Genomic DNA, 27,802 nt, shown 5'->3' on the forward strand with positions numbered 1-27,802 from the left:
CACTGAAGCCCAACAGCCTGGACGTGCAAACAGAGCCCCAAACACAAGGAAGCTACGCAGGGCACCGCAGAGCACAGAAACAGAGGGCCAGACAAGTCTCCAGCAGCTTCAACGTGTCCAATACTGGAGAGTTACCCAGAGCACATCTGTTCTTCCAGTCCAGCAGCACAGGACACAAACATCTCACAGCTCAGATGTTTAAACACATCTCTCCTCCCCAAAGTACACCAAGGAAAAAACATACTTACAGGCACCAAAATCTGTTTGCAGCCAGTGTCCAACACCATGTCCTGTAACATTTTGTCTGAAATGCCACTGAACAACGTATGTCCCGGAGGCAGACTGGCCAAGTGAAGATTAAATAACCGTTTAAGCTCACTCAGGGTGAGTACAAACTGTTTCCTAAATGTTGACGACACAAATGCCTTCAGTTCTTGGGCTACCCGGTCAATGCAGCCTCCAGGCAAGTGGCCGTTTAAAGAGTCTGTGGAGTCCTCTGCGTGGAGGCCGTTGACAATGCCGTTGTTCATACCCTCATAACCTGAGGTATCCATCGGCTCCTCATCACTCACAGGCTCCTCTTTAATGTGGATATTGGAAACATCCATCTTGGCTGAGGTGTCATTTGATTTCATCTCTGCCTTTTGCTTCTGGAACTCCTTCTCCAGCTGCCCATAGTTCTGCTTTACTTTTGCTTTAGCCATGTTGACCCTTTGCTCCCCAGAAACCAGCAACGCATGAGCTAGTATGGAAGAAAAAAGATAACATAAATCTCACCACAAGCAGGGCTCCAGTCTTGCAGAATGCTTCTTTATGGGCTCACACTGAAATAAAACCAGCAAACATCATCTGCTTGTGAGATCCAAGGCATAAACCCAGTTTGTTGATTAGATTTTACTTATGTTTTTTTACTGACTTTTTGTGTGTGTCTTTTTTTTAACATGCTGACTGTTGTAAGCCAGATGCTTGGGAAGGGTGTTCCAGTCAAGGAACCTGAAGCAAAGACAAAGTGCACCCGTTCAATCACTAGGGCCTTTTCTGCAAATCAGGAAAACAGAATATAGACTGCTTATACCTCTCTACTTGTGATCCAAATGCTTCTTTGCCCAACAACTTTATTATTTTAAGAGTATCTAGTGGCTGGTGGGGACTGCTGCAGCAACTGCCAGAGCCATCACACGGATGTCCTATAGGCAGAGTGAGGACAGTGAAGGGGTTAACAGTGAACCTGAACACCCTTTTAGCATGATGTACACAGTACGAAAATCCGAGACCCTCTTCTTACTATTATTATCCAGTAAAGAGGAGCAAGGGACAGGAGGGAGTCTTTTCCCAGGGAAACCTGCACCTCTTCCCCTGTGTCCTCTCCACACCAGCTATCCAAAGGTGAAACGAAATGGCATGTTGGCAGTAGAGGAACCCAGTCGCAATGCTGAAGGATGGAGTGCTGTGTTTAAGTCAAAAGCAAACACAGCACACGCGCTGTTATCTTCTCTGCTGTCGGGCTTGCTAATCCTCTTCAAATAACTCAACACCTAATCCTTCCAAGCAGATCAGACACAGGGTATTGAAATGGATTCATACCCTCGTTTGTCAGTTCTGCTTATACTCTTCATTGGCTCCCGTGTCTGGCAATGAGCCAAATGCCTAGTTAAAAATCTCTGGAATCTCAAGTTCTCACAATTGTTTAGGATTATAGAGCAGCTTTAATATTCTCATTAACATCCATGGTGGAGAAGGATGTCAAAAAGAGACAGCTTCACGCCTCCTTACAGCCCCCTGCCAAACACATTCTTCATTAATTGCTCAGCCCTCAACCACACCACAGAGAGCACAGTGCAAATGAGAGGAAACAAAAAAAAAAAAATCCACCTCATCCACATTAGCTTGCAAACTGAGAGGTCAGAATTACTTGTGCACCGGCCCTGTCCTCTCTTCTGGAGCTGCCTACACCGTTACACCATATAAGATGGTTTAACTGAAGTAGTGGATTAACAGAACCATCTGATTTTACACTATCAAATAGTGAATCCCCAGTGCCAAAGAATCCTCTCTGCTCTGCTACAAGGGTGCTAAAATAAGCTTGTGTCACCCCAACATCAGTGATGTTAGTACAGACCAATCTGTCTCAAACAATCCAGTGGAAATCACAAGAAAGAAAAAATATTAAACAAGATCAGTCCCCAACACATTCAAAAACAGAGAGGAGCTCCAAATCACCCAGGAATGCAGAAGGATGCATGTGCTTCAAGACGATTCAAGCACAATTCCATTTACCTGATTGTGCTTCTTGTTTCTTTGGTGTCAAATGTTCCTTTACGAAATTATAGACCTTTTCTAATCTGAAAGACAAAGATAAAATATACCAGGACACTTTCAGTTGTTATGCCTGCATGCAGCGATGCCAGCTTTAGCCACTAGCTAGAAAACTCAGTTTCTCCAAGGAGGCAAGGAACAGGAACAGCCTGAACACCTGTGACACCCCCCACCACACCACTGCCCAGTGACTGTGAGGAAGAAACCTCTGAGGCAATACAGATCAAATTATCTATCAATGTCTACAGAAATTTTGTACTAGATAGTTCTCTGGTTTTAGCTTATTCCCCAAAAGAAAATAAAGTCATTTACTTGGCCTGAATGCCCATCCACAGCATATGTTGCCTCTGAACTATATCTGGATGCTTCTTAACAAAGTCTTCATCATAAGGGAGCATGAACTCCCAACCTTTGTTTATTCTTGCCACAGACATATGCTCTAGGAAGTCTTTCACATCTTCTGGGCAAAGCTAAAAGAAAAAGAAAAAACATAAATAATATGGAAGTCAATTTACATAGGACGTACACAGCCACGAGCAATGGGCATCGTTCCATGAGACAGGACGAGCTGGACTGATTTGGTGTATATGGGGCACGTCCATGAAGGCACACCCAGCTAAGTCAGAGACACTCATCCTTCTCTGCAGCACCAACACTTTCACACAATGTTAAAAGCACAGGACTTCAGAGAGCAGTGGTGATTAATCACCTCAAAGTCAAATAGCTCATAGCGTGTTTTGTGAAGAAAAGGGAGTTTCCAAACTGAGATGAAAAGACTATTGTGAAGAGAAGCATATTCTACAATGTTAATCTTATTTTAGAGCTGCAGGTCAGACATGCTACACCTACACATGCAGAGCTTTTAAGCAGTACTGGATCTTACATTCCAAAAACAGACGGTCTGTGCATAAATTGACTTGTGTTTTATCATTTTACTGCTTTTTAAAGAAGGATTGTCCTCTTTACTTAATGTTTCTCATTCATTTGCCAGGTTTAGCAGAATACTCAGGTGCCTGACTTGCTTTAAAGCTTTTATTCAATATCAACAACTGGCAAACACCGACAGAAGAGTTGCCCTTTCATAACACACCCAAAGCAGAGTAGCTAGTGTGGCCGGCACAAGCACTCATCTGTTTAGTGCACGGTTGGTCAGCTTAACTCAAATTGTGTCTGGCTTTCCACTGAAAGAGATGAGAGGCCAAGATGCATTCTAGTGTCTCACCTACAAGGACAGTCACATCCTGTGGAGCTGTGTAACTGTGGGAGATGCTTGAAATGTTTCTAAAAAGGGTATGTATCTACAGCTGCTCCACAGGGAAGGCATGCCTGCAAGTCAGCAGTAATGCAGATGCTGTGAACCTGAGAAAAGGCTTGAAGCAGCATCCACTACTGACCTATAGACAATGTCCAACACTTACCACCAACTGCTGATTTAGGGAAGAAAAAAAAAAAAAAAAAAAAATCACTCACTTTTGTAACTGCTGCCACTTCCTTTCTCACAACCCAGCGGTCCTGTGTGAACTTCCACATCTAGGAATGGAACAAAGGGAAAAAAAACCTAGTAACTGTATTAGGTAGTTGCTTTACTGAAGTTGTAGTACTGACCCTGTTCAATAATGTTACCAGAAAAATGGAAACCCCATTCCTTTCAAGCAGGTGATTCTCAGCCAGGTAGCAAGAAAACACTTTCTGGCTTCTTCTGTCCTCAAACGGCCATGAACACAGTATCAAAAGCTTTGAGAGTCCCTGGTTTGCCTTCATGAACCTGTGACTACAAAAGCTATGAAGAATCTCTTGAACTCAAACTCCATTTAGCTTCCAAAAAAAAAAAAAATTGACTGCAGTGATGCTGGGATCCCAGAAGTCATGCCTGAGGCTCAGCTTCTCATGTAGCTACTCATCATCTTAAAGAAACTCCTCATCCACTTCTGCTAATGCAGAGGCCTGTAAAGGCTGCTGACTGTTGCTTTTCTGCAAGACCAAACCCCCTAGGAGGTGCCCGTCCCCTTCTTCAATGCACATCATGGTCACCGACAGTTATGCTGAGACGGCCGGTCACTCACACACTTGTCCCCAGGTAAAGGAAAAGCTGGGGGCTCCGCAGAGCAGCTCCGCAGGTCTGACACCCTGAGAGGCCGCTGCTGTGGATGGGCTGACAGGGACACACGAGGACTTGAGCAGAACGCTGAACATGACCACTGATTTCTTCCTAAATAGACTACAACCTCTTTTAGTATTTGTGTGAATAATGTCGTGAAGAATACAAAATCTCATTACCACCAATTTCTTCCTGCCCTACGACATCATCTATGCATCCCTCTCTCTGCCCACAAACACACAAAACCACCACGCTCGCTTTAGGGCACAGGGCATTGCTGTTTTAAAGCCCAAGAAGCTGCTGTCCAGAGGAGGCAGATCTGTCAGCTCGCCCTGCACACCGTTCGGAGGCAGCTGTTTCTCATTAGGCCCTTTGCCCTCAATTAGAGCCACTGGTACTCGTGTCCTCTAAGTTCATTATGTGACAATCTGGGGAAAAAACAGAAGCTTTCAGAAAAGACACAAAGCACATTTCCTCCTCCCCACAGTACAGTATGGAACAGGTGGACACTAAAAGTCACTACTGGCCATAAATATTTTTTTAACCTTATTAATTACTTTACACAAATATATACAGGGAAATAAAGTTCACTTTTAAAGCTAGAACACATTTTCTCCACATATGCAATACAGCATTACATCCTATTTCTGAGCCTTATAACCAGACATTTCACTTTGTCTAAAAGTCAGAAATAGTGATGCTTTCTATTTTCTAACATTTTAACTTTTCCCCTGTTGTAGAGCTAACCAGCAAATTACTTGCCTTTGAGATGAACACAGATCCATTTCTCATGCAAGGTATCTCTGACAGAGTTCAAATGAAAATAATTTCTCTTTACATCTTAATCCCTAAAACACTACTGCTTACTTCACTGAGCATAACTTCTGGTCCCTGGGACTTTATGCATGACATGTCACCTAATCTGCTGTGTCCTGAAGGCTTATGTCACTGGGTCACACCTGAATCCAGGTCTCCATATGGCAGTGTCTTGGGCAGACACGAAGACACAATAAAAAGTCAGTTTCAATCACCATCAGTTTCATCTTATACTAGTAGTGTAATAACCTTACAGTCTCTTGCACACCATGCTCCTATTCAGACCTAAATACCACAAACAAACTTTGCAAACAATGGGAACGGTCAGGTCTGACTGAAAAAAAAGAAAGCTATGCACCCATCAGCTTCTCTTTGATGAGGTAGAAGCCATAAACTGAATATGAACTTAGGAACCACTTAGGAACTAAATTCCTTCCATGGTTAGTGAAAATAAACACAATGCAGAGGTTGTTCCTTTTTTGCTGTGGCTACATCTGTGTTTACAAGACCTGTATTCATTTCGACTTCCATGTGCAGCTACTGCTCACAAAAGGTGCCTGAGAACAAAGTCCTTTCACTGATTAGCAGCTCCGGGGAATAAAGTCCTTTTCAAATATCAAGAGTGCAGGCTCAGGGAGCACAAGGTTTACCCACACTGCCCTCATGGTCCTGAGCCCACAGAAGTATACTGGAGAAACAAGCACTTTGTTATCCAGTCCTGGCTTTTCTGTAAGCCCCACATTGTGGCAGCAACATGATAGTGGCTCTAGAGTATGTGTTAGAAAGGGATGAATACTGTTAATGACAGATGATCTGAACCTGCCAGCCAGCCACAATTTCAGTCGACACCAACCTTCCCATGACACACTTGAAACACCACCTTTGGGATTAAAGGACAAATAATTTCTTTGGGGGAAACAGCTTATTGCAGGAGAGCAGCAGAGTTCTGCAGTGCCATGGCCTCTCAGGCAAACTTCACCTGCATTTTCCTTTAAAAACACCACACACTTTTATACTTACAACAAAGTCTCTCCCTCTACAGAGCACTTCTGCAGGGACTCCACTATGTGGACTAGAAGTATCTTTCGGGTAGAGGACATCACTGTTAATTAAAAAAGAAAACGGATTAGTTACTAGGTACTCCAGAAAACCGGCATTGGTGAAGATTAACATAACAAACATGTCCTCCCTGTTCTGCAGTTAAATTATACCTTTATCCAAAGCATGGTTTTCATTAAAGGAATTAATATCAGTGTAATTACACCACTGCAATTACACTAGTGCAAAAAGGCTTACACCTGCAAAGCACAGCCTTGTGGCTAGCAGATGCGTGCAACACAAGTACAAGCTTTGCTAACAAAGCAAGAACAACTTGCAAAGCCTATCCTCCCTTGGACTGGTGTAAATAAGACCAGAGTGATCCTAAGAAATGCTTAGGCCAACCTGGTACACAGCCTTGAAGGCAGCATTTAGCCAAAATGCTGATGTATGGACATACGGGCTTTTTATTTCCTTCCCAGCAATCAAAGCCTTAAGAGAACAATACTACAGAATGTCAAGCTCAAACCAAATAGCCTTGAGACCAACTCTACCCTGTGTCCTTGTCTGCTTGCAAGACCAACTGGCTGACGTTTGTTAGCATGCTCTCCAAAGCCTCAAGGCAACCCATGTTCAAGATCTTGATTCTACCCCAGGCCAAATAAATAGGTCCCTCCTCCATTTAAAGCTCTGATGTGTGCACGTGCTGCACTGTTCCCAACCTTCCCAAACACACCACACCTACCAGAGATACACACATCCTCCTCAGACTCGTAGCAGAGAATTGGCTACAACATAAAATCAATCTGAATGCTAATACACTGTCTTTCAACTTGCTTCCAGCTTCCTTCTGGAATGGCTGGAGGGACAGCATGAAACTGCTGTAAAAAATGTTCACGTTATTAATCCAGGCCTGTCTCACAACGGCTGAAATATATCCTGGTAACAGACCTGCACTGGTAGCTGGTGCCACTCAGCTTAACAAAGAGAGATATCCCAGAGAACATAACTCTCCACATGCAGTGCTCCACTCAGGGAAAACAAAACCAAACCAAACAAAAAACCAAAACCCCCCCACAAAAAAACCCAACAACAACAACAAAAAAAGAAAAACACACACACACACATCAAAAAAAAAAACCCCGCAAAAAAAAGAAAAACAAAAAAACCCCAAACATCATACTGCACTTTAGACTGCAATTCTTGGTGGTATCCTTTATCCCAATAAACAGGAGGATGATACAGAATCCATCTCATGTGGTACACTCAGTACCCCACACTTGATCTACTAAGCGGGCAATGCCTTCTAAAGGGTAGCTTGCAGCCAGCAAGAGCAGCATCCACCGATGAAGAGCAAGGTGACTGCACAAAGATCTTTCTTTGACTGAATTCAGCTAAGAAATATTATAGCTGACATTGGTTTCATTTGCTGTGTTTGTATTTGACACTGATCTCTGGAAGAATTTGGGACAGTCCTCTTACAAAAAAACATGAGTGAAGACAACATCAAAAACCTGACACAACTCAAATGCAATACAGATTATGTCACTGCTTAGCCATAAGTCTAGCTGGGGTAGGTACTAAGGTATTATCCCTTAACATCAGCCCTTTGAATTTTAAATATCTGACTGCACTAAAAAGCACCGAACATTAAATCAAGATTTTACAGTGCTGTGAGCTAAGAACATGGCCACTTTGGGACACAAGGAAGATTAGTATATAAAATCCATTGTTCTGATCCCCTCCTTAAAGCAGAAAACCATATCCCAGTAACAAAGAGGAGCCATACCTCTTCACCACCCAGTTTCCCTGGACCAGCATTGCCACCTGCTGTATACAGCGGAGAACTGCCGTAGAGTCAGTCCCAGAGCCCAGCAAGCTCATCAGATTTGCAAATGGCATGACCTTCACTGAAAGGCAAAATACACACCAAATTAAGGGTTTCTTCAGAGCACATGATAGAGAGATAGATTTATAAATCTAGGATAATATGATTTATAAGGAAGTTCATGGTCAAAGATATATCTCAGAACTTAGGTTTTGGGTTATTTCTAAGTCCCCCCTTGCACTACACTCCAGCATCTATTCTAAAAATATCTGCTAGTGCTGCATCAGAGTATCTTAACTGGTCCCAAATTAACACATTAAAAATATTTTAAAACAAATCTATGTCTTTGGCAATATTTGGGAACAGAGACACCTGACGAGACAGGAAGGTCCTGAGGCGAAGTCCTCAGGATTTGCTCTTATCAGATAGTAACTCTGAAGAGACAAAAACCCCAGATGACACTCGTAAGGTGGGTATTACTGAAAACTTCCCAGAAAATGCCAAAGTGCAGCTTGCTGCATTAACCTTCAACTTATAATTCACACTCAGACCCCACATTCTAGGAGATATTTGCTGCAATACATGTATCCAGGAAGCTACCATCAGATTAGAAATTATTTTAAGAGTAAATGGACTGCAAACATTCAGAGCAGCAGTCACATCTGCTGTTACTGCTCTAGCCTGCACAGCAGGTCTTCCTACGGAAAGGCTCAAGATTTGGATTCTTCACAGAATCAGAGAGCCAGACAGACTCCACCTGGTGGGGTGACAGGGAAGGTCCTGAAGCAATTAGAAGCCACAGAGTAAAGTGCAAGTGTATTACAAAAACTACAAACCGTTCTTCATCAGGATCTTAATCTGATCAGCAAGGGGTAAAGTTCTCAGCTGGGCCATGGAAAGCACATTGCTTGGAGCCATTGGTTTGTCACTGCAGATAAACAAGCAGAGTTGCAGCCCATGAAAAAGAGCATCCAGCCTATTCGGACTTCGAACATTCTGTACAAACACTTACTTCTCTTCCTCTACGCTTGGAGGCATCAGCATCATTAAATATTCACTAGAAGAAAAGAAAACACATCCTTAACGCTTGTCTTGAGACTTCCCAGGTTTAAGTACAGTTATTTCTTGCTTAGAGCAATCCTACTTGTGTGAGTCGACAAAACAAACATTAGCCTGAAAAGAGAGCTCTCCCCTTTCCTCTGTAAACTCAGCACTAGAAAATGCTACTGATGTTCATCTGCCTGAAGAGAAGGTGTGAAATAAATATGAGACAGAATCTCAGCTCTTCTGTACATTAGAGGTGTCCAGGGGAATTGCAAGAGTAAATACATTAAACACAGGCGCTCTGCCATAGCAGTAAGAGGAGCCATGTGAAGTCCTGTAGACACGGAATCAGGCCAGCAACAAGCAAAAAGTCTTTTCAACCCATGTAATTACCAGTGTCTGTGAGGAAAGAATCCAAAAGACTTCTCAGAACACCTAGCACTCTTCCACTGAGATGTTAAATGTTAAGAAAAAACACATCCACACCATTAAACAGAGAGAGAGTTGCTACCTTCCTATTACTTGGGCCATGGTTCTACCAGATTATGGCAAAGCACTAGTACTGACTGGATCATGGGAGGATTCCTGTACAGCTGCAGTCACCAAGAAACAAAGCCAAACAAGTTTCAAGTGGTTTCAGGTGTCTCTCACAAATCACAAAATAAAGTTTTATAAGATTTGCTAACCACAGAAGTTATTGGCTTCAGAGTTTGAATTTAACCAGAAGGAGCTTTTGTTTTAGTTTTCCTTTACAGCATTTGCAGTACAAATAATGCAGGGTTATGATAACATACGAGAGGCTACAAGCCCAAGCGAGAACAACTAGTTTTCATCTCACAGTACAGGGAAACAAAGAAAGAAATCTGAGTAAGTTGAAGGCTAGCTTGTTTCTGCATTTTTTAAACAATTCCATTTTTATCACGTATAGAATTATCAAAGATCAGACTTTTAAACAATACACTTACTTATTATTCTGAAAACAATCCCATCAAATGACTACAATTTCTGTAGGAAACCACCAACCATTACCTGGGAGATTTAATTAATTCCGTGTTTTCAGCAAGGCCGTGACCTTGACTAAATAAATACTGGCGCTCGTGTTCAGAACGGCTATCCTGGAGATACAGAGAAAACCAAGAGTCACTACCACATACGGAAAACATACAAAATGCCAGAGAGCTGGATTCTTCATTCCAGTTTGTGACCACCCTGTCATTACTGCACCATTCAAGCATTCCACATCACTAATTGATGTTCTACTTTCACTTTCCTGAATGATGCTCATGTGATGTGGAAACGTTTCTGTCGCTATGACTTCAAAATCTCCCGACATGCATGCACGCATGTGGGTCAGACAAACAGGATTTCTGACAGACAACAGACTGGGTTCACCAAGTCTTTCACAAAGTCCAGTTCATATTCCAAAACCCGAGTGATTCTTCTACTCAGACCTCCCTTTTTGTTTGTCCAGCTCTCAGTTTTAAACCTTTTCCAGCGTGGAGATCTCACAGCATTATCCAGCAGAGGAGGTACAGAGCACTGCAGGGTCTGTTCGAGCATGCAGACCTACTTTTGTTCATTATCTTTTGATGATTCCCTGATTCTCATGGGCTCAGATTTAAAAACAGTTCTAGACTTGGCTGAACATTCAGGCCCAGGCAGCCTCCTCAGCAGCCAGCACACACTTACCTTCAAGCCATAATAATGTAGATGAACCCAGTGCTCTTCTGCTTGTCTCTTCTGCAGGAACTCATAGGACTGAACACGTCTTTGACGAGCTTGTTCAGTCTCAGGGCGGGAGAATCTTACCTAGAAGATTTGGGCATCATTAAATACAGCCCCCAAATTCCCAAAACAAAACATCTGCATTATTTGTTTGGTACATAAGCTAGGGGCCCCAGCTCAAATGAATCATTCCTTGCTGTCAGTGCCATTTTTATGCTTGTACAACAAGTGCAAGTCCATCCTGCTTCCCCCCGCCAAGCACAGGGGCACCAGAACTAGCTGAGGTTTCCTGTCCTTTTATTCGGGTGTGAACTGTTATGCTTTCTTGTGAACTGTTGCCTGAACTACTATAAAAAGGAAATTTGGACATACAGTAATTTGCTTAACATCATCTTCAGCTTCATCCTGGGATGAATCACCACCTGTCAAAAAAATACAACAGAATGAACACAGTACTGCAGTTAAAGAGCCAAAGCCAAAACTGTAACTGTCTGGGGGCCCATGCAGGAAGAAAATGGTACCAAGAACTACAAAACCGTGGGATCAGTCCCAGCTTGCCAAACTATGCAATGTATGACAGCATCACACTGCCCCTGTGACAGGAGATACTGCACCCATAACCTTTGCAGTGCAACTTCGCAGTGGCAGGGGTGACACGCTCCTTACTGCTGCCCTTTGGCACCACCCACCACCTCCCAATCCCTCACACTATGCCCACAAAAGCATTTATGCAGCAACACTGAATATAAGGTCAGCAAAACAATCTGAGAAAGCCTTATAATCAGTATGTTGTTATAATAAACACCTTCAGAATATAATGACTCTTATCAGTAGAATTCTAGAAAGAACTTGTATCTCACCTCCTAAAAGAAAACACAACTCATGGAGCATTTACCTTCATTAGCAGCTTCTCTTTCTCTGTGTTTTGCATCAGCCTTGTCCAAGTAGGTAAAGCTTGGCCTCAGCTGAAGAATTCCATGTAGTGGAGTCAGGTGAAGTTCACCTGACAAAGAGAATTAACGTTGGTTAAAATCATTTTTTCCACTGCACTAGGACAGCATTTTTCATTATCTATCTCTGCAAAGGCGCAGCTTCAATTGAACATAAATATTTAATACAGTAAAACGGGATTGAAATGAAAAATTCATCCAGTGCTCAGGATTTCACAGGAGTATGAAAGACCAAGACCTATTTTTATTACTGTCCTTTTTGTGTTGAAACCAGATCTTGTAGAGAGCCACATTCTGGCTCAGACCTGACCTGGAATTCAGGAGACTCTCAGTAAAATAGTTATTCCTGAAAACAACCTACATATTTTCATCTCAAATGATCCTCAGATAAAAACTCTGCAATGGCATTAGAAGGCAAGAGAGAGGCAAAAGAGTTGAACATGAAAATGAGACAGACACAACTAGATGGAGATAGTAATATAAATAACAATGATAAATTTATGCTACAAATGTGTATTATTTCAGGCCATCATACACTGTTAAGATCCTGGAAGCACTTACAAACCCACAGTGTTCAGATATAATATTTACAATTTTGCTAGACCTTTTCAAGCACTCTGAGGGCATTGATAAGGAAAAATCTTCCTTTCTCTAAAGATGCATCAGTCAATTAAAATTGAGGCTGAAAAAAAAAAGAACTGGTCTTATTTTAACTTTGAAAAAAGCATTTTCACTGATGTGAGGGGTCTGCAAAAGAAACTTACCTTTTTTATAGACAGCAGCTGCATAGCGGGAAACATTACTCGCAGCTTGCGAAGAGCAGAAAGTTTGCTTGTCCATCAGCTTCCTGCAGACAGATGAATGCTGTGAGATTGTATTCTACAGGCCACGTGGCATAGAGATGTTAAAGGTCTGAAAGCACCAATTCTCGAAACGGACTATCAACAACTGCAGCAAATATATATACTCATCTTTCTGTTTGCAATTCAGAATTCAAGGACACCAAAAAACATAGGTTACCTCCAAGAATTCTTGCTATATAAGTGTCCAAAGCAACCCCTGAGACTGTACAGCCACTTGTTCTCACCATTCCCTGGTGGACATACATATATCTATGCTCACCACAAAAAGGAAATGAGGGCAAAAAGGACACCTACGAGGAATAGGTGCTTGTTTCATCTGTACACGTGCCATCGACGTTGAGGGCAATCTGTTCTCCTTTGCTGCGACAGTAGTTAGGATTCAAAGTATCAATGGCCATTTCAAGTTCAACCTAAAAAATACGAAAGGAAAGACAGCGAATTACCATGGCAGAACCCCAAACATATAAATTAAAATTCAGTCCCACACTTGCTAACATTTCCATAGGTTTACAACAAATTTACATCCATAAGCAGCATGATTCCAACCCACAGGCCCAATCTCAAGCATAAAGTTGAGTATGTATATGGAGTTTTTGTAGGATGGGGACCTTTTCACAATAGGCTGGAGATATACAAACTCCCATGTAAAGGAACAAGAGCAGAGAAATGAGAGTTCTTTAGACAGCCCCGAAAAACACCTTCACTTTGCTGGATACCTTCCACTACACTACGAGTCTAGTTTACTTATCAGTACAGGTCAAGTGCACAAGCAGTATCCTTCCAGCCTCCCCGTCACTGGGGATCCGTTCAGAATCTCTCAAACGTAAGGTACATTTCTTTCTAGCTTGAGTACCAAGCAGTATAATGTAACTATGTCCTCTCTAGAGGCAAAGGCCTTGATGCTGGTAAGTTTGAGACTGCAGCACTTACCACTGACTTCTTGGTTATTCCTGATTTACATTGGTTGAAGTAGAGAAACAAGCTCCAAGCTTTTACTTACAAGGAGAACTATTCCCCACCTCAAACTTCATACTTCAGACTAATGTTCAAAAGTAAGTATTTTCCTGCACAACATATCTCTTTATATACTATAACAATATAGTATATATTCTTCCTCAGGGTGTGCCAAAGCCTTCATAAATTTGCATATCACAGCTGTTGCCTCATTTTTTTCTTCCCCTTTAAGTTACTCGTCAACTGAACTAGTTACAAGTCCCTGGATGAGACAGCAGATTTACAAGTCTGCACAGGGCTTACAATGCAAATATTTGCTAATTTTAACAGAAGACTTCCTGAACACAACATGAATCCTAACTCCAAAGTTTACACAAGCATTCTCCTAACCACTTTCCATAACAAAACACTAATATCATAGACATCTATTTCTGCGTTTTTTACATAAGGCATTTTAAAATGACAGCCATTGTTTTCGGGTACACTTGCAAGCAAGTGCAATCATTCTGGCTCTGACTGCACTTTCACTACCTGTACAAACTCACTGATTTCAAAAGGACTGCAGATGATTCACAGCCGTGCAAGAGAGAAATCAAGACCTGCACAGACACCAACAGACAGAGCACGCCTCCAAAGCTCAGCTTTTCTGAATGCTGCAAAGACCTTTTAAATCAAGCTATATTAGCACAAGCACCTGCAGACTTAATTAGTACCAGTAACTACATTTCCCTGAGTGACTCTATTTTATATTAAAAGAATGACTTTTCTATCATGACTTTAGTTCCTCTCCTTTATAAACTACTCTTATTCTAAACTCAACTCTACAGACACAATGAAAGACTCCCCCATACCTCCAAGCACAGAGATCTGCTCCTGCAAGTAGTTGCACAGTTTTAACAACTTAATAGCACAATACACTTTTCTTATGTACATTCTACACAACATTAAACAACTCTTAGAGACTGGACTCAAATGATGACCAACCTTTTGCTGCTTTGGTTTTATCTTCGCTGATAAATGTGTAACATCATCATATGTCATGGAAGCTGGACGAATAGGATACTGGAAAACAAATCCATTTTGTAAAATCCTCCTCATTTAAAGATCAAAGAATTTCACAGAAATTAACTCAATCCTCCCTCTCCCCACGCATGTAGATCCACTTGCCAGATGGATACAAGACATCAAGAAAAGAAAAAACTTGAGTGATTTGTGAGTCATCATGGGATTTGGGAGTATGACCTAGAAAGCGTGTTGCTTTCCCACCAAGTCCTCTGCCTTTGTCACTACACGGCCCTCTACATGGCAGAAATCAGTGATGACAGAAGATGGCCAAGAGACTGCACATTTGTCCAAACCATGATAAAAAGACACCATCTACTAAAAGCTCTCCCTTAGGGTGGTTAAAGGCAGTGATTTAATGACAAGCCTGTGCCATAAATGACCACTCCTCTCTTGGCAATGATTTAATACCAAATGTTGGAACTGACTGAGACCCAAACAGACTTGCCCATATCCCAGATCTTGGCATGCTGAAGCAGTAAGGAGAGTTACTGCTCTGAATTTGTTTTAAACAAACTACCACTGCATAAAAGTTTACCAAAATACCTGAAACAGATACAGCTTCTCCAGTAGACTTCTGGCCAGGAACACATCAATCTAGAAAGCAAAACAAACAACTTTCATCAGACACCAACTGTAATTGATGGAGTCTCAGACAAAAGTACAAACCCTAGAGCTCAAATACAGAAAATTTTAGTTTTCCATTACAAACTCTAACATAAAACTCATTCGTGACTCTCTTGTCAAAGGTCTCCTCTCTGCTGATTTTGACATGAAAATCTGCAGTTGGCCTTTTAAAAATAAACAAACAAACAAACAACAACCCTCACTATGATAAGGCAGCAGACAGTGGCTCTAGCTGTGTTTTTTCTTTCTAAGGAAACTTGACAAACAAACCTGAAATGAAAGATGAGAAATTTTTGAGGGGCTGAAGTGAATCTGTTATCACAATTAAAGAAACAGGAGGAAGTTCTCAAAGAGACAGTATGACTGAAAGTAACCTCATTACGAGTATTTTGTCATAAAATCTTTCTAAATTAGACAAGAGACACCCGCATCCAAAATCTGATTCAACAGCATTTTGCCACCAGCACCAAAAATCCACAGATGTTTTATGAATATCACATACAGAAGCTGCTGTTCTGCACACATTTAAATACACTCCTGACAGTTCCCACCCCTTTTCTCATGGCTTTGCTCCTTCTTATGAGCTTGCCCTTCCTTGTACTTCTGGTGTGTAAATTCAGACATAAAGCAAACCGGACACTGTGGCTACTCTTTGGGACATAGCAGTTCTTTAAAGAAGAAAGGAATCAGAGCACAACTGCTTGTTTTAGCAGAAGACATGAAAAATTTTAGCTTCACATTTAACAGATAATAACTCTAAGTCATTCAAATTTTTACAGGTCTCAGAGACATGCAATGCAGTCACTGGAAACACACAGTGGCAGAAGCAAGTTCTCACCTGTATTCCTTTTCTGACATGGAAAGATTACAAAGGGTGAAAAACCTAAGCCGAATCTGCCAACACGGACACCGTTATTTTGGCAAAAGATACCATGAGCCACATACTTGGCCCACACAACATATTTCCTTGCACAGAGCCAGACGTCAGTTATAAGACAACCACAGATGTTGACCACACATTGTTTCAGCAATGTAAGAACACTGGGAACTAGAATAACAATATAAAAAACCTCTCATGTACAATCACTGCTGCCACGACGCACTTTTACCTCTTGTATAATTGGATCATCTTCTTCATTTGCCATGCTAGGATACAAAAAGCTTTTTCTTGGCTTATTCCTTGGCACAACCTGAAAGAAAACAGAAATGCCATATGAGTCATTACATCTGTGCCATGCACCACGTGCAGCCCAGAGTATTTGTTCAAGTTAACCCAGTTCCTTTCAGTGGTAATCTGTTCAGTCTGTTTTTCCAAGGAGTGTGTGTGTTTGCATGATCAGGTCCCTAATACTCCACGATCTTGAACAACTGTCACCAAATTTAAGAGACATGCAAATGTCTCAAAAATAGGTAAGTTCTTGTAACTTTTCTGAAAGCCGGCGGTTCCGTAAGAATGAGGGCACTGAATCAGTGCTCTACAGAGGGAAAGGCAGGCCTTTCCTACTTGCATAAAGTATGTATCTTGTACACTGCATAGCTATAACACACGAGTAGCCGCCAGTTTTCCAGCCAGCACATTTACAGTGCACTGGCTGGTCCGTCAGCACGTGTGAGCTCTGGAACTGCCCCTGCAGTTGTCACTGTCACTAAGGACAATGCCATGTGGTTCACTAACTTCCCTCCTCAGAAAAATTCCTTGAAAGCAGAAAATGGAGAAAGCACACAGCTAAAAAGCTGGGAGAAGAAAAAAGCCTGTAGGAACCTTGTGCTGGGACCAGTCAATATTCCCACCTCTGAACGTGCTGACCTTGATTTCATCTACCTGACATGTTACAGCCTTGTCTCCTGACCCATCACTCTTCAGCCTTTATTGCTACATGAGAGCTCCAAAATACACTCCTCTGTCTTTCTTGGGGTCCTTTGAAATCATCAGAACTTATTCTACTTCATAACTACACCAAAGAAAATAAGATATTAACTGGGGATTGGGTGCTCTACAACAAAGAATCATCACGTTCAATCTAGTGCTGGAGTCAACAAAAAATAATCCCTCAGCTAAAGCAACAATAGTTTTTCCCTGCTGAAATCAAACAAAAGGATTTACAAATTATTGGGATGGCATTGCAACCATGTTAATTAATCCAGATGATTTAAGACACCACTAACCAGCCAGTACCGGTCAAGACAGGCACAAAAAACAAGATCTCTCACACACTGACCAACACAGGTTTTAACACCAAAGATAATCAGGCAAAGAAATAAGATGTGTGTTTGGGAACGCTCCCTTCCTGTCTTCTCCTCCCAAGCCCAGCTCACTTCTTTGCTGGGCCTCCCACAGAGGAAGGGAAAGAAGCAGCGTCCACGATCAGCTGGCAACAGGCTGCGAGAGAAGGAAGCCAGTGTCCACGGTACATCCTAGACAGTGGCATTTTAAAAAAAAATATACAATACACACAATTTAACCAGCAAAGTATATTTAAACACACTTGCAGACTCCTCAAAACATTAATATACACACAGTTGCTGAAGAAACCTTTCAGAGAGGCTGGATAGGCATTCTGGATATGAGTGCAACTAACATCACTACACAGGCAAATTTCCATTCAGGCAACATCTCTGCTTCATTTACACTGTTTCTGCCATTCCACCTAGAAATATGAGTTCATATTTTTCACTTACGGGTTCTCCACGACCAAAAATGTGCCCCTCCCAGTACTGAACTGGAACTTTCAACTTCTTCATGCACCAGCATATCTCGGTCTCTTCCCACCATACATCTGTGTTTGAAAATTACCACTCAATAATATTTCAAATTAATATTTGCGCTCAATAATATTTCCAATTAATAATTGAAATAATGTTGTAGAAATGCAAAACCTTCAAAGCAAAAAGCCAGTATGTTCAGCTAACCACGGGCTGGGGCTGTCAGTGCACAATTGTATGTGGTATCAGATTGATATCAGAGTATTTTCTGTGATCAGGCACTCAGTTCTCCTCCAAAAATACATGCATGAATACGTTGTTTGAAAGAAATGAGATTTGTCAGTTCCAATTTTGCTTTCCCCACGCACATCCCTTGGGTGGCCTGACACTGCAGGCTCACGGAAAGCCGGCCTGATAGCTCCGCATGAAATGGACCCATCGCAGCTCTCATTCAGAACAGAGCTGATGACGGGAGGATGCCCCAGATGTGCAAGGACACGTGATAACACCCTGAAAGATGGGAGACTTGAGTCCAAACCTTCCGTCCTCACCCCGCTGAGAGGACTGAGAACCACCCTTCCCTTCTTAGCCTGAGTGCCAAGTATGTGCTACCTGTTCTTTCTCTCTTGAGAAAGTGATCCGCTTTCCAGAGGAGAAATTAAGATCCCTTAGGCTAAAGAGAGAAAGAGAAAGGGAGCCTGAAAGATCCGGTCTCTGGTCCCTCTTCTAACGCTGCTTACGCAATTACACACAAAATCTCTTTGTGAATCCAGCTTGTCAGTATTCAAGGAAAATGTATTACAGAGATTACATTTTTTCTTATTCATTTAAGGATAAAGAATGACTACAGTTCCTTTGATTAGAGTATCAGAATGACAGGTCTATAAATAGGAAGCAGCGTGTCCCAGCACAATTTATAATACTCACGCAACTTGAAGGAATCCTATGAATCAGAATGAAGCTTTCATGGAAGGCATGCAGACACAATTCTATGTCTACACTATATATATATGTATGTATATATGGTGATGTTAATTTCTGCATTTGTCACAAGTATTTGCATATATGACACCACAAGAGTTACAGAACGGAATTAAACACGAGAAGATAGCAAACACGGTCAGCATAGTTTCAAATTTCCTTTACGCAGAATTGTTTTCTTTTAAAAAAGACTTTTCTTTAAGGTGCAAATCAATATTAATGCAAGTTACTAGTATGAATCATTAAACTTTAGAACGGCTTGCACGAGAGCAAGAGATTTACATCTTCTCATTTCTCCTGCAACGTGACCAATGCCAGGACCAATGAAACCACTCATTAGCTGCCCATAACATCACCAATTTAGAACCAATGAAGAAAAATATTGTGGTTAAAGAACTGTCAAAATCAGCGATGAAGCAGCTGAATCCTATCTCCAAGTTTGAGCTCAGAAGGCCATTTGAGTACTAGAGCTATCTTTTCTTAATACCAAAGCCTTTAATAGAACTGTAAGCAGGAAAATTGCAAATCTGCACGTCATCTGACACACTTTTAGCGAGGCCTGCAAGAAATGCTCCAGCATTTCACTGATACCTAAATTTGTCAATAATAACGGATCCCCAAAATACCAGCACTGAAACCTGAAATATTCTTCATACATAATTATGCATTGCGGAAAAGGCTGGGAACTCCTGCCACAGTGATGCCATGAAAGAGCAAAGTGGGAAAAGTGCCACCTTCTGAATCACTACCATTATATCCTCCAGCACCTGGACTTTCTTGTGCAGTGGGTCTCTCAGTCCAGCCCCAGCAGCCATCCTCTAGTTCAGGGTGGCCCATGGCACACAGTAAAATGGAAGCTGCAAAAGAAGCTGAAGCACCTTCCAAACATTTATGATAATTACAATTTTGACCCGATTATTTGCCTAATTTTCTCTTGCTTTGCTCATCTGCAAGCAGCTTTGCACCGTCATCTTCTGGTAGTGAACACAGAGAGCCCTTCCACAGCAGGACCTCTCTTTGGAGGTGATGTCACTGAAGCACATCTTCAGCTTTTAAGAGATCATGCATTAATCATGAATCTTTAACACCCCAGCGTTTACGCAGCAAAGTGCCAGCCTGTTCTGCCAGGCGCAGTGATTAAGCTGCTCGCTGCCGTGCGTGACTCTCACAGCCCCACACGGCGCCAGGTCGTGGGCCCAAGCCCCGGCCCCGCGTTCCGGGCGGGCAGCGTCCCACCCGCAGGGGCCCGGCACCCAACGCTGACAGCGGCTTCGTCAGCCCTGCCGACTTGCGAGCCCGCTTTCCCCTGCCACGGCAGCCCGGAGCGGAGCGGCACGCAGGGAAGCGGGGCCCGAGCGGCCAGGCCGCAGCCACAACGCGGGGTGACGCGAACGCCGCCCGGGGCTGGGGCAGGGCTGTGCCGCAGCCCCCGCGGAGCCCATGCCCAGCCAGGGCCAGCCGGCTGCAGTTTTTAGCGTGCGAGCTGCGCCCTCGCAGGGCGGGCGGCGCAGAGCTGCCAGCCCCGGGGGAAGGGCCCCGGCCCTGCCGGTGCCGCCGCTTTACGGCCCCGGGAGGACCGGCCGGCAGCCCCGGCCCGCCGGGGAGGGGAGCCGAGGGACCGCGGCCTACGAGCGGCCCCCCGCCCGCTCCCGTCGAAGACCCCACCACGGCGGCGACCGCCCGCGCCGGTTCCTGTCAGGGAACCGCACGGAGGGCGCGGCCCCGGTACCTGCCGCGGTATCGAGTCCTCACAGCGTCTCGTCTTCACCGCCCTCCCGGACAGGCAAAGCCCACCTCACCCCAGCCCAGGCCACGCTCCCGCCCTCCACCACCCGCACAGCCCCCGCCGCCCGCGCGGCCCCGGCAGGAGCAAAAGCGGCGCCGCCGCCGCTTACCTTGCGGCGGGCCGGCGCGGGCAGCGGGGCCGCCGGCTCCCCGGTGGCGCTGCGCGGCGGGCGGGCGGCGCTCAGGCAGCGGCCATGTTGGCGTCACTGCGGCCGGCACGTGGGGACGCGGCCCTCCTCCTACCCACAATGCTCTCGCGGGCGGGGCGGCCGCCAGGGGGCACTGCAGCGGCGGCGGCCCGCGGCAGAAAAAGTGCTGCTGGCAGCGGTGGGATTCGAACCCACGCCCCCGAAGAGACTGGAGCCTTAATCCAGCGCCTTAGACCGCTCGGCCACGCTACCACTGTGGCAACATTTGTTTCGCCGCCAGCTTTAGTCCACATCAATCTTTTTTTCCACCCTTTTCTCTCCCCGTTCCCTTTACCAGCCCTTCCCATCTCCAAGTCCCGGTTCCAGCAACCGCTCTCACTACACGCCCCTTCCACCTTAAAAATAAAATACTGGGGGTTGTGTCAGTCGCCGTCTCCAAGCAGGTGCAACGGCAGCGGCGCGATGCGGGCGGGGAGCCGGGGCGGGGCTGGGTGGGGGCCGAGCTCTGCCCCGCCCCGCTGCCACGTGGATGCCTGTGCACCCCCGCGGAAAGTCTACAACAAATCTAAAACCTATGCATTTTAATCTTCTGCTGCAAAGCCACAACTCACCGAGTTTGCAAAGTGAAAAGCCAGGAAGCTTTATGGTTGGAATTTTTTTTTTTTTCCTTCCTTGCAGCAGAGGGACTGGCATGGCAGGCTGTAGGAGCACCAGTAGTAGCAGCAGCAGTCAGAACTCCTGTGAAAAGGGACAGTAGCACACTTTAGCTGTCTCATGCCCCGTGAAGGTGACCTTGGGAGTCTCAGACCACGTTTTTTCTGAAAGTCTGGCAAAGTTTTCTAGGGGAATTAATGCTGTTGTCACCCTTCAATTAGAGGTGAAAGGTTGTGCTTAGAGAAAAATTCCAGCTTCTCTAGGGCAAGGCCACAAAGTCCTAAGGCAGCTTGATTTAATTCTGCAGTTATGGCTGTCCATTTAGCCAGGGTAGAGAATATAAACCTGTTGGAGCCCTCACCCATCTCCTGTGGCATGTCCCACAGCACCCTGCAGTACCAGCTCTGTTCCCAGGGAGCTGCTGGACGTGGTTCTGCCAAGAGGCCACAGTTTTGCAGTGTCTTGCTAAAAATTTCATTCACTGCCTACAAGTACTGAGGAGTAACAGCACGCACGTGTAAGCAGGAATGGGATCCTCCTTCAGCGCTGCTGCAGCTTCACACCCTCCATTCAGTGCCTTGTCAGAAAAACATGGGGTTTTTTGAGAACAGAGGGAGCTGACACTCCTCCCACATCACCCACTTTGCCAAAAAGCAGGAGAAGTTCAGGGAGAAGGCAGCAGACCTCAACTGGCCTCATGCAGCAAACCATCTGTAATCTGTTCAGGCAGAAAAGTTTAGAAAAAAAGTCTGATGGAGCAGCCTCCAAGCACTGGTGCATGCAGCGGTGGACACGGGGTACCACCCAGAGCACTGCATGGTGGTGTGGAGGGGGGAGATGTGGTGAGAGGCTGCAGGGAGCACAAGTGGTGTTCAGTGTAGTTTGTAGCTGCTTTTGGTAAATATGAGCAGAATTTCACAGCTTAAAATTTTAGCAAATCCAGCTTACCAAGTAATATGAAGCAAAGTGTATCTTAAAAATCATACAACCTTATATCTCTAAATAATTAATTATATTTAGTGTGCATCTACTTAAGCTAAATGATTAATATTAAACTTAAATTGGGCTCATCAACTGACCTGTGAGTGGTAAAACCATCACCAAACAGCTTGTTTATTTAGCAGGGAGAGCTCAAAGTGGGCTCACCCAGGCTGTTGTATTTACAGAATAAAGTGGTTGGCTCGTAGTCAAATTGCATGCAATGGGAAAAGTATGTATGAGACTCCCTGCGCCCACAAGTTACTGGTGTTCAGTTGTCGTTCTGCTTCCTTGTGGGTCTCCTGGAAGGAGTTCTTGGCCTGGCTGCAGCTCAGGCCTTTCCCTCCTCTGGAGCCTGAACCAAACTGCTGTTGGTTTGGCTGGTGGGGGTTGAGTACATCCACCACACCTGGCCACAAAGACAATTCTGAACACTGAAGGAAGCCCATGTACCCAATATTATTCACATAAGCCACGTGGGACACTTACAGGAGCAAGGTCACTCCTCAGGACTGGCAGTTGGGTCACCAGATTTCTCATTTTACCACTGCAAGATGATGATTACAGGACTTTTTCCAAATTAAAAGAATGAATTTGCATAAGTCAAAATATAATGCAAACTACCAGCCTCATTATATCACTCTCCTGGCACAGGGGTTAGCCAGAGAAGAGAAAGGACCTAACACTTGTATTGATTATGTCCAGACTAAGGACCAGGGCCGATGGTTACACACCTCTGAGCTGTCCCCATGAAGTGTTCAGGTCCCCAGCAGTGGGAGACACAGGAGAGATGCCCCTGAACTTAAACCAGAAAACAGCCTGACTCACCACCAGGAGCACTGGCCCTGAATCCAACCTGAGGTTCAAGTGAAATCCTCCCTTTTAACATTCAGAAGAAAGTCCTGATTTGGCCCACCTAAACTACACTTGTGTCTGTCAACAGTCGTTCTACGCTCATAAGTGACATTATACCTGTGGGGAAGAGAGTGAGAGTCAAATCAGTCCCACAGACTAGTAATTAAGAAACATGCAATATTCTTATTTACACTTTATAAGCTGGAAGTGTTGGCTGTCGCCATGCTTTTTGGTGGACGCTATCCCCTCTTCCTTTGTTCCACTTCCCGAACACTCCAGCTCTCAGCGGCAGCAGCTATAGCTAAAGACAAGACTCGCAAGTGCCAAATTTCACCATTTTTCATTTTAGTCCGCTACAGTGGAGTGAAGAAGCCCTGCTGGGGCTTTTTGTTAGGCGATTCTGCTATTTCAAAGTGCGTTTGCTGGAGAACAATTTCATATTGTTTAAACTATGCAGGTATAATAAATTATACCTGTCTAAATAAAGCAAAAAAAAAAAAGCAACAGTAAGAGCTCGATTTTTAACAGTTTAAAAGGACTAGTAGCAGACAGTTTATTCTTGAACAGAAAGGGAAATAAATCCTACTGAAGAGGATAGTGTATCATTAGATACTGCAGCCATTACAAAAAACCCCACCTTCTCCCACCTCAAATCAGAGGCCAAGTATTTCCACTATTTTCTCAGGACTAAGCATAGACTGAAAGCATAAGGATGCCTCTGTAGCCATCCTGCAAATGAGCATTTCAGTCCTTACATCTTATCCCTTATTAGTTACAGACATTGCGTCTGTAATTGAATGCAAATAAAACAGCACATCACCTATTTAGTTTTCTTGAGGAAAATACAGATTTTCGTGCTACACATCTATTTATTTTTCTTTCCAGTTAGTTACTTCTGACTGTTGAAAGTGAATGAAATTGGGGATGGAATAGTAAAACCACCACAGAGGATTTCTGGAAGCTTGCAATAGCAGGATTGATCTTTGGCAAATTATAAACAAAAAACCAAAATCAACCCTCCACACAGAATGACTAAAACGCTACTGAGAAAAGTGACAAAAAAGAACAACTTTATTGACCAGGCACAATGAAACCAGACAAAGTGAATGGGAGGACCAAGCGATGCAGGCAATCACTATTTGCATGTCTGACATACAAACAAAGGCTTCCATCTCACTGTCCTTTCCCAAGCAATATTCCCACTGACATCCAGCAACACTAAACCTGGGTAAGTTCTGGCAGGCTGAGCCCCAGATTTATTTTCACTTTTTTTTTTTTTTTAAATAGAGATTTTTATTTATTCATTCTGAATAGATTAAAAATACAGCATATAGCAATATCATTTCAAAAGTCTGTCACATAGATTGGTTTTATCTTCAAAAGAATATAATAGAAGTTGTGCATATTCTGTAAACAATTTCCATTTTCAATTTGACAGCCCTATTTATTGTATAGCTATATAATATCACCTAAGGACAGAAGGTAGTCTACACTACTAAAAAAAATATTTGGCGACAATGTTTTAATTATAACTTTTTCACTGAGCTGTGTGCACATTTACATACCAGATCTACAGAGAAGTGTCAGCAACTTTAGCAACTAATAAATTTAGCAAATTACACCAAAAAGTGTCATTAATTATACTCTATGTCCCTTACACATTTTGGATGGGCATATCCAATCTCGTCCCTACATGGTTGGTGGTGGTGTTATACGTGCTTCCTTCCAAGGAAGATCTCAAAGACTTGGCATCAACACCTTATGAGGAAAACAAAACCTTTGTCTGAATTTGTTATAGTGCCTACACTGTATCGGTTCTGCACAAAACACTCTGACTATTCACCTTTGAGAGCTGATATTATAATGCTATGAACTGAAAAAGGTCACATCCAGAAAAGGCTTTGGGCACCTAAAGCAGAACTTTGGAAAGGCACTTAAAACACTCATCTGACCTGCGAGCCTACAAACTCTGGTTCTATGTCAGCATATTAGACTCAAATAATATGAGGCCCTCCAAATTTGGTTATTTTAGTACCTAGCTTTATATCTACCTGAGATCTAGAAACTAGACATTCCTCCATTAATGGGTGAAGAGCTTCACCTTCACTCTCAAAACAAGAAACAAAATTTTAAAAGGCCATGAGCACTACTTCCCCACACCCCCCACATTATACAGCAAGGAGATGTGGCCATGTGTTGCAAGGCAACTCATGGCTACAACTCCCTGGTGGTTACAGCACCCACCCAGAAGTACAACGTCCTTCTCTTCTAAAAAAGGATTAAAATCGTCCCATCTGACTTCCTTAAGCACCAGGACATCACCTCTCAGCAGCAGCTGCTGCTAACATCATGCTTGGATACTGTTTAAACAATAATTCAAGACCTATTCGCTGGAAAGAGAGTAAATGGGGAGCATAACTTTGGAGCCCAACTTTGGAGCCCAGTGAAAGGCACTTGCACAGCAAAGGAAGAACTGATTTCTGTTCCATAAATGCTTTCTACATTTTACAAAAAAATTACTATTACTTAGCTATGCAAGCAGGAAGTCCCAATGAAATCAACTGCATCATCTAGCAGCCTGCTTAATTTTAAGCAGACTTTTAAATGCTTGGCTAAAGTGCAGCTGGTGAGCAGTATAGGTCAGTCAGCACTTCATAGGGGCTGCCCCTTATTATCAATTTATAGCCTCAGGACACTGTAAGGCCAAGAAGGCCAAAGCTTCCATCTTAATCTCCTGCAAAATGACTGTTAACCACAACCCAAGGAATAGGAACAGCTTCTGTACTATCCATAGAGATGGCACAGCAGCTTTGGAATAAAATACTGGATTTGGAAGAAACTTCTCTCTATACCATGATAATTCAACCACCACCATGTATTGGTCCTGCCATTACTGGTTAGGTTTATGCAAATGGAACACAGAAATTCACGTGTTTAATTTTTCCCTTTTAACCAGCAATTTTCTCTAACTAGCATTTGAAGCTATTTGCAGATAAAACACTATTTTAAAAGCTATTTAAACCAGATAAATTATATTCTATACATAGAAATAGGTGAATCAACATCCTCTAACCTTTTCAAACATCCCTCTGGAAATGGTGGAAAGCATATTCTCATTTCAAGTGAGATGATCTAGTTTCACTGAGAATTAAGATGTCACTGTAAAAATAACTTCAACTTACCCATATATTACAGATCTTGCTACTATACATCATTGGACAAATATCATATAAAATCAGTAGAATTTTATACAACTAGGTTATTATATGGTGCAAAATGTGAAGATAAGAGGTAGCTGGATGCCTCACCTCATCAGGAACAGTGATTTTCTGATGGTAAAATATGCAATGTTGGTAATGAATAAAACATATTCCACTGTGAATATCCTCACTGTCAACCTGAAATACCTTCCCCAGCCCTCTGCAAACTGTAAGGATTCTATCTGGAATTTGTTTGAAAAGGATAACAGAAGTGCCTAAGGACACCACTGTGATAGAATGGGACTACTTATTAAAATGAGTAGCTGCATGCTTAAATTGAAAATTTACATTCACATGCGAATTTGGTGAAATACACTAAAAATGATGAAGAAATGCTGAGAATTTATGAAAATTTAGGAAAAATGCGGGGAGGAGACGGAAAATGTAAACAGACTGAACATTTGCTGTGTAAAAAACAGGACATGTAAAACCTAAACAAACATCAGCCTCATTTTTTGTCAAAAAACCTAGGGGGCTCAGTTCTAACACTTAAAAATATACAAAAGGTCAAGTGTGTCTGTATTACAGCTTTAAAACACTAGCGGAAGTAACACTATGGCACCCTACATACCACTTACATTTGGATTTCTCCTCTCAAAAAAGAATTAGAAAACTAAAATACAAAAAACCCCTGGTAACATCACATAAAAATATATCTTTTTAGCTGCAAATGCAGCAAGTTTATAAAAAAATATATATACAAGAGCTGCTTAATTGTGGTATCATTCTTCCATCATCGCCCAAGCCTCTTCTGCTTTTTGATAGTACTGATTTGCCAGTCTGCCTTTCATGGCTTCCATCGCTGCTTCTGCTGCTTCTGTATACAGCTCACCTAGAGGAGGAAATAGCGTCAGTTATGTCAACAGCGTAAAGAAATAACAGCTTTCTATCCCGAAGCAATTAAAGGACAAAAAGAGAAATTGAGGTCAAACTACAGGGCTGATGTATCAGTGGATTTTAATAGTGACAGCAGAGTTAAATCAGCTTGGAATCTGGCTTTTGCTCTTCAAGTTGAAAGTTATACGACTGGCTGCTGATGGCTCTTCAATGTATTTGCAAGGACTGGAAGTATGACCAGCCCATAGGAGCCCTGAGACGACTGACAGACTTAAGATG

The 27,802-nt window shown here is 43.1% G+C and overlaps 2 protein-coding genes and 1 non-coding gene across 9 annotated transcripts in view; all 3 read right to left on the reverse strand.

The window, feature by feature from the left end:
* POLR3E (RNA polymerase III subunit E) overlaps positions 1-20,965 on the reverse strand; it is a 29,326-nt gene extending 8,361 nt beyond the window's left edge. The window contains exons 1-19 of one of the 3 annotated variants that reach the window (XM_065644615.1): positions 20,901-20,940; positions 18,001-18,098; positions 16,431-16,511; positions 15,241-15,291; positions 14,617-14,694; positions 12,973-13,088; positions 12,580-12,662; positions 11,761-11,868; positions 11,238-11,287; positions 10,830-10,949; positions 10,170-10,255; positions 9,109-9,153; positions 8,933-9,024; positions 8,058-8,178; positions 6,251-6,332; positions 3,787-3,846; positions 2,629-2,786; positions 2,278-2,342; positions 249-742 (exon numbers count right to left, since the gene is read on the reverse strand). In XM_065644615.1, the coding sequence (XP_065500687.1) occupies positions 249-742; positions 2,278-2,342; positions 2,629-2,786; positions 3,787-3,846; positions 6,251-6,332; positions 8,058-8,178; positions 8,933-9,024; positions 9,109-9,153; positions 10,170-10,255; positions 10,830-10,949; positions 11,238-11,287; positions 11,761-11,868; positions 12,580-12,662; positions 12,973-13,088; positions 14,617-14,694; positions 15,241-15,291; positions 16,431-16,511; positions 18,001-18,063 (1,953 nt within the window). In that variant the 5' untranslated portion in view covers positions 18,064-18,098; positions 20,901-20,940. Of the gene's footprint in view, positions 1-248; positions 743-2,277; positions 2,343-2,628; positions 2,787-3,786; positions 3,847-6,250; positions 6,333-8,057; positions 8,179-8,932; positions 9,025-9,108; positions 9,154-10,169; positions 10,256-10,829; positions 10,950-11,237; positions 11,288-11,760; positions 11,869-12,579; positions 12,663-12,972; positions 13,089-14,616; positions 14,695-15,240; positions 15,292-16,430; positions 16,512-17,143; positions 17,203-18,000; positions 18,099-20,900 lie in introns of those variants that run through there. The other 2 variants (XM_065644616.1, XM_065644617.1) reach the window with 2 other exon arrangements.
* Positions 20,966-21,109: 144 nt separating this feature from the next.
* Positions 21,110-21,191, reverse strand: TRNAL-AAG (transfer RNA leucine (anticodon AAG)). The gene has a single exon. It is a non-coding gene; the product is annotated as a tRNA-Leu (tRNA).
* A 3,283-nt stretch (positions 21,192-24,474) lies between these two features.
* Positions 24,475-27,802, reverse strand: part of EEF2K (eukaryotic elongation factor 2 kinase) — a 31,587-nt gene continuing 28,259 nt past the window's right edge. For all 5 annotated transcript variants that reach the window (XM_065644598.1, XM_065644594.1, XM_065644597.1 and 2 more), the window contains one exon: positions 24,475-27,518. In XM_065644598.1, the coding sequence (XP_065500670.1) occupies positions 27,409-27,518 (110 nt within the window). In that variant the 3' untranslated portion in view covers positions 24,475-27,408. The remainder of the gene's footprint in view (positions 27,519-27,802) is intronic.

This window comes from Caloenas nicobarica, chromosome 14 (genome assembly GCF_036013445.1).
Source record: "Caloenas nicobarica isolate bCalNic1 chromosome 14, bCalNic1.hap1, whole genome shotgun sequence".
In the NCBI taxonomy this organism is placed as follows: Eukaryota; Metazoa; Chordata; class Aves; order Columbiformes; family Columbidae; genus Caloenas; species Caloenas nicobarica.